At 37.9% G+C, this 6,000-nt stretch overlaps 1 protein-coding gene across 2 annotated transcripts; it reads right to left on the bottom strand.

Annotated features, from left to right (window-relative positions):
- Positions 1–377: 377 nt before the first annotated feature.
- Positions 378–4,078, bottom strand: LOC107782093 (UPF0235 protein At5g63440). Of its 2 annotated transcripts, none has more exons than XM_016602924.2 (7): positions 3,908–4,078; positions 3,007–3,121; positions 2,275–2,428; positions 1,908–2,004; positions 1,159–1,247; positions 981–1,049; positions 378–605 (listed from the first exon to the last, which is right to left on the bottom strand). In XM_016602924.2, exons 1-7 carry the CDS (start codon positions 4,020–4,022, stop codon positions 546–548), a joined length of 699 nt encoding a protein of 232 aa, XP_016458410.1. In that variant the 5' UTR covers positions 4,023–4,078; the 3' UTR covers positions 378–545. The 2 variants fall into 2 exon arrangements, with proteins under 2 accessions (XP_016458410.1, XP_016458411.1); XM_016602925.2 differs by having other exon boundaries at positions 3,007–3,151; positions 3,908–4,047.
- Positions 4,079–6,000: the final 1,922 nt, after the last annotated feature.

Below are 6,000 nucleotides of genomic sequence, written 5' to 3'. Positions count from 1 at the left end.
CAAATTTGCCCCCAAGGCTGCTGAAGGGGTTGTATTTTGAAGTTATGGGATACTGGAATTGAGTGCTATAATCAATTCTAACAGTATCAATGTTATTTTAATGATCTTTCAAATGCACTAAACTTTCGCTATGTGCGGGATCCAAGGACAGGCCAGACCCACAAGGGTCTATTGTACGCAGTTTTATCCTACATTTCTTCAAGAGGTTGTTTCCACAGCTCGAACTTCACATGACAACTTTACCAGTTACGCCACGGCTCCCCTTCGTCTTTCTAATTTTGTATAGTTCAAAGAAAGGTTTCAATAAAGGATTTGAGTGCTATAATATGATTGCCAAAATTAGTGAGGAAAAGAAAGAACCCTTGCAGGCATATGGCTGGAGTAATCCGTCAGTGTATCATTAATGCTGAGCAGGTAACGAGAACTCCCAATAGGATCAGAACCAGAGATGCAAAGACAACTGAATTCAATTTTGTGAAACTGAAAATCCAATGTTACAAACATGGGGAAAAAATGACAAAGAAGAAAAGGATCAGGGAACCATCTCAAGGTTGGGCAGCTTCCAAGAGCTTCTCATATACTTGTCTAGCTGTCAAATCCTCCACCTGATACAGTGAAAAAAAAATTAAACAAGAAAGTTGACTGAGAAATAACAATAGCAAGTAATATGCAGTTCTCAACAAGGATATTTCTCAAAAGCCAAAATGTATCTCCTGTCATAATGGGAGCATTTAATCAATTTTAAGCGTTTTCAAAGTGCAAAAATAGTGACTGAAAAGCTTTCCACTGATTCCATCAGTGGAAGTCCTTGGCAGGTTCGGTGGAAATCCTTGGCAGGAGAATACACCACCAAGCAACTTCCTTACATTTTCCTGTCTATGGGCTTCAATTCGACACATTTTTTCTAATTGAGTAAATAGTATAAGTGCGTGTATGGGGCAACCACATTGCTAAAATTAGAAGTGTCAATTTTTACTCACTACAAGAAGCTTTGATTTGCTATTCCACCCTCTTTGGAGAGTCATCTGAGATAGTTTCAGACCCAGTACCTGTGTCAACAGAAATCCTAGTGGTTCAGCGAATCAACCAACAAAGTATCTAAATTATGTGCTCAAATTTGATAGTATTTCCAAGAGGCAAAAAAAGTGTTCAGCATACTCGGCCCATGAATTCCATAAGTTCATTGTTAGCTTCTCCACGAGCTGCAGGTGCGGATACAGTGACCCGAACATCATCTGCATTTACTCCTACAACAACAATATAAATGTAAAATGAGATTCTCCCAAAGATATTAGAAGTGTCACTTTTGCTGAGTAAGTTGATTAACTTTGTGCATTCTTAAGACAAAAAAAGAGCAAATCTCCATGTCACATAAAAAAGAGTCTTTCCTCAAAGAACGTATCATTGTCCAGTACTCGTCTGACATAACAGGCAGCTAAGATATGCTATTATGATTAAACTGTTTTCTTTATCATAAAATGACCATTCTTACGATATTGAGTTAAACCCAGACAAAAAGTTCTAGCCTGCCAGCACCGAGGGGGTAGGTCCATATGAAAGTTCAGAGTTTGGATAGTTGAGACATCAACATCCAGGCCAAACAGCCGGTTTAATACTGCAAGCACTAAATTAAACTTTTACAATTAACAGAAGAGTAGGAAATCGTTATTAAAGGTACTTGATGAAAACACTGTAGTGGAGTAATTGTAAGACTTTTTGCTGTAATTTTTCAGTACCTCCTTCATACTTGGTTGAATAATATTACCTTACTTTATCTTAAGAAATTAAAGGTACTAATTATATATGAAGCATTGTTCAGTTGACAAATTATTTCGCAACTATAAAGGAATTGAAGCAAATGAGAGTGTCCAAGTCTAACTTCTAAAAACGATTCAAAGATTGTTTACTTGTAATTGCTGACCGTTGGGCACGGTCCTCGACTTCTATTGCCACTTGCACAAGGCCACCTTCTAACTGAGAAATGCAGGGCGGTACAGGAGCATCCTAAAATCAAGAAGAAAATTTAATCCCTAAAGGTATATCCATATACATGTATCTGGAAGATAGAATAAAGCATAAGATTTAACATGATCTTACAACACAAGCAAGTGACATAGAATACAGGAAGATTACACAGCTAATGCAGAAAATATATTTCAGCAAGCAGAGAACAATCAATTTAACGGCTTGCTGCAATACAGAGAATATGTAGGCAAAACTATATATACTGCAGCCAGGAAGTGAATAATGGTAAAATCCACAAAGAATTATTACCTGTGGATTTGTCTCAGCCGCAATAGTACTAAGTGCACCATCAACTACATAGATGAAGGAGGCAGTCTCCAGATCTTCTTCTGACCGGTAGCAGACAAACAGGCCACAACCCTTACAGGACATCCGAAACTGCTTCTCCAGTTTCCCTTCACCACTTTTAATCAAAAGCGGAGAGTTTCAAAATGATGTTATGTGTAAAAATTGTTACCCTTATCAGTCATAAATAACAAAGTTCTTTTCCAGTGAAGAAAGAGACATAAGCTAAACATCTCTAAGTTAATAATGGATAGACATCGCATAAAGGAGCCGCCATAAAGGGCCAATCCACAATGTACATCAGAGAGACAGAAAGTAATTTAATCCTGGCAATGTTGAGCTTATCTTACTGACATTTGACTGTGTCTTGTTCACCATTTTTCCGAACCCCCAATGGTAATAATGTGTTGGTCTACACATTCTCCATGTACATTCTGAATAGCCACTCCAATAACTCAGATAGACATACTTTCAACACTTTCAATGATGTCATTCCACTATAGCTCAAGTTCATTACTGCTGGATTATATCAGCTTCTCTTTAACTCTTAGCATCTAGCAGCACTTTTCCTTTACAATATATTCTATTTCAAATAGAAATATCTTGTTATCTTGACACAGCAGCTAATTGTATGTACTATGTACTCATAAGGGAAGTAAATCAATAGACTAACGATTACAAGAGCAGAAAGATTACCGCTTTAGAAGAACTTTCCCCGCATCATCTACACTCAGTCTTGCAAGATACTTTTCTTTATCCAATACATATGCTTTGTCGGTTTTCCTTTTTGGCATTTTCTGCAATTGATTATCTACAAGCATACTTTAGCGAGGAGAATGCCCTGTAATTGGCAGTAACGCCATAATAAAATAACAATAATTTCCTCTCTTATTCTTTGGAGAATCATACGGAATTTTTTCTCCAATTTGCCAAGAACAAGAAAGATCATGCAGCACCTAATCACATCTAATCCGTGCACAATCAAAAGACTAGTTCATTGGAAAATAATAGAAAATAGAAATTCTCAAAGTTCAGTGTAGCATGTATCATATTCATCATAGAACCAAAGAGGCAACCAAATATTTACTACTATAACAAAATGACTCAATTGTTCGAGCCCTGCCACTGATAAAAGCCTGGTGTCATTATCCACCGATTTTCGAACCGTGCACCACAGGCCTTAGAGATTTCTCGGTTATAAAAAAAAAGACTCAATAGTTCAGAAGAACTCCCCATAGGAGATTAAAAGAATGAATCGCCGGGGCATAATTGACTCAGCAAAACTTTTCAGCTTAAGCTTAATTCAACTGGTCCTTCATTGCCATTTCCATAAACACAAAACATCCTACCTGGACCATAGCATCTAGAAAGAAGCTCAAAAAAAGTCGAAGGGGATATTTAGGGAGTCAAGTAAACTTTGTTTACTACTAGATTTTTCTATAACTTCTTTTAAAAATAAAAATTTGTGATTTATAGTACTCTAAATTGAAAATTCAAAAACTATAAGAAGACAATATCCTAATTCACGCTCATTCTTTTTTTAACAGTGACGAGTAAATTCCGTTTATAAAAGAAAGGAAGAGGGAGGAGTGCGAACCGGAGATGAGGACGTGAGAACTGCAGTGTTTGCAGTAATAGACAAAGAGATCGGAGTTTGGACCGTCGGGAACTGCGTCCTCGCTCGAGTACGTGTGAGTTGTCCTCTTCGGCATCTTTCCCCAAGGCCTCGCAAGTACCCACACTGACGGAGAAGATGAAATAGTTTCTTTTTCTCTCTTTCTTTTTTCTTTCAGCTCCTTGTATTCCAAGTGAATTCTACTTTTGCCTTCGTCCTTTTTCTATTTCGGCAGTTTGCCTCCAAATTCACGATAAAAACTAAGAAAAAGGAAAAGAAATGCTCTCGGATATAAAATTCAAATTAGTTAGAGTGTATATATATATATATATATGTTTATATACATGCGGTTACTATTTTTAGTTTAACCTGTTGGATGGACAACTATCTAGATTAATTCTTCTTTTAAAAAATGTAGATTATTTGATTGACGCCTCTCATCACATCATATAATATGAACGACAATATAACGTTTTGAAAGATCATTTGCCTCTTGTTTGACAAAAAATGAGTTAATCCTTGGTTAAACTAATTAATGATTTATCAAGATGGGACAATCCTAATTAAAGCTAATAATTCTAGATCTACAACAGATGATATGAATAACAGTGTATTCAAATTGAGATGTGGGTAATAAATGTAACCAAGTATTATGTTATGTAGAAAGAACAAGCAATAAATAATATTAAAGGGTAGTAAATGTAAATAGAGGGGAAGATTCGCCCAATATTGAAAAGGGTAAAGGATTCCTTCCTCTGACAAGGATGAATCACATGAGTGAGATGGAATATTATGCACTTTCTTGGATCTGATGGAAAAGACAATAGAATAGTTCACCAATAGGATCAATCTTAATGAAAAGTAGTTATTTGTATTATATCTAAGAGCTTATTTTTTTACAAGTGTTCTTATCGTATGGAATCCCCCTCTTTTTCTCCCTCTTTCTTTCTATTTATATGGGATATTCCCTAGGAACCCTAAAGAACAAACAAAGAGAATATCCACTGGAATATTCCCTATTGTGGACTCCAATATAAACTAGCTGGTATTTCTAACTCTGCTTGACCTCGACCACGACCAGTTGTTGAGCGACTCGACGCATGAGGTTACTGACCGACCATGACCACGCCGCACTCAAAGATTTCCAGATCACTCTCCTCGCCCAACTCTGCACGACTTAATCCTCGGTCTGATTTTGACCCATACAGTTAGTCTATCCACTTAGCGAGGTCGTCCTTTGGTCGGTCTCACTGAGCGGACATCACCGGTCGTGCTTGAGAGATTTGGGGGGAGGAGATTGAGTGGGAAAGGAGTTTGCACGAGGTGACAATGTGGCGCTTCGAGAACCACAACTCATTGTAACGTAAGCCTATGATGACATCATTGTTTTAGGCATCATCATTATGCCTCTTCCCAACGCGCCACATCGTTTGCTGTGCTTCTGATGTTTGGATTCTTGTGCAGCCGGCGGTTGGCGTTTCGATTCAGGTGCTTGTTCTCTTATAAAATACCAGAGGAGAACCCCTTGAGTTAAACTTTACACACTCTCATTTTCTAAGCCTTTGCTTCCCATCATTCTCTTCTTCCTTCTGCATTCTAATTTCACCTTGTTGCTGATTTTGCGATAGATTTATGCAATTCCTCCTTCTATTTGAGGCCATATTCTTAATATCTTCGTTTAACAGAAGATGGCAACCTCCTCCCATGTTTCTGATGTCTCGTTTGAACTAATACCACTTTCAGTGAGGGTGCCTCCTCATGAGGATGATATGGCTGTCGTTGTTGACGATGACAACTTTCCTACTGTAGACGAGATTATCCCCTGTAATGACAAATCCATGTTAGATTTTTTGAAAAAGCCGACGGAAGACCCTGAATCAGTACTCTCCAAACTGGACGAGGCTGTATTAGCCGAGCTAAGAGTCAAGTACGAAATTCCTGCCTATATTAACCTAGTCCTGGTCGGAGGAGCCGTGGTTCAAGTTCATCGACTGGGGTATTACGCCTTCTACGTGTACTCGTTCCGTATAGGCTACTCTCTTGCTCTTCCTCTATTGGTAGAGGAGTTTTGCCGA

The sequence above is a fragment of the Nicotiana tabacum genome, chromosome 6 (assembly GCF_000715075.1).
Source record: "Nicotiana tabacum cultivar K326 chromosome 6, ASM71507v2, whole genome shotgun sequence".
Lineage (NCBI taxonomy): Eukaryota > Viridiplantae > Streptophyta > Magnoliopsida > Solanales > Solanaceae > Nicotiana > Nicotiana tabacum.
Note: the sequence above shows the minus strand (reverse complement) of the source record. Positions and strands in the feature narration are given on the sequence as shown.

What these genes read in the sequence shown, in the direction of transcription:
- LOC107782093 (XM_016602924.2), bottom strand. Translation starts at nt 4,022, where the DNA reads ATGCCGAAGAGGACAACTCACACGTACTCGAGCGAGGACGCAGTTCCC. An exon ending in CGGCTGAGACAAATCCACAG is followed by an intron (nt 2,005 to 2,274) that starts GTAATAATTCTT and finishes TCTTGATTTTAG; the next exon opens with GATGCTCCTGTACCGCCCTG. An exon ending in TTATGGAATTCATGGGCCGA is followed by an intron (nt 1,050 to 1,158) that starts GTATGCTGAACA and finishes CTGTTGACACAG; the next exon opens with GTACTGGGTCTGAAACTATC.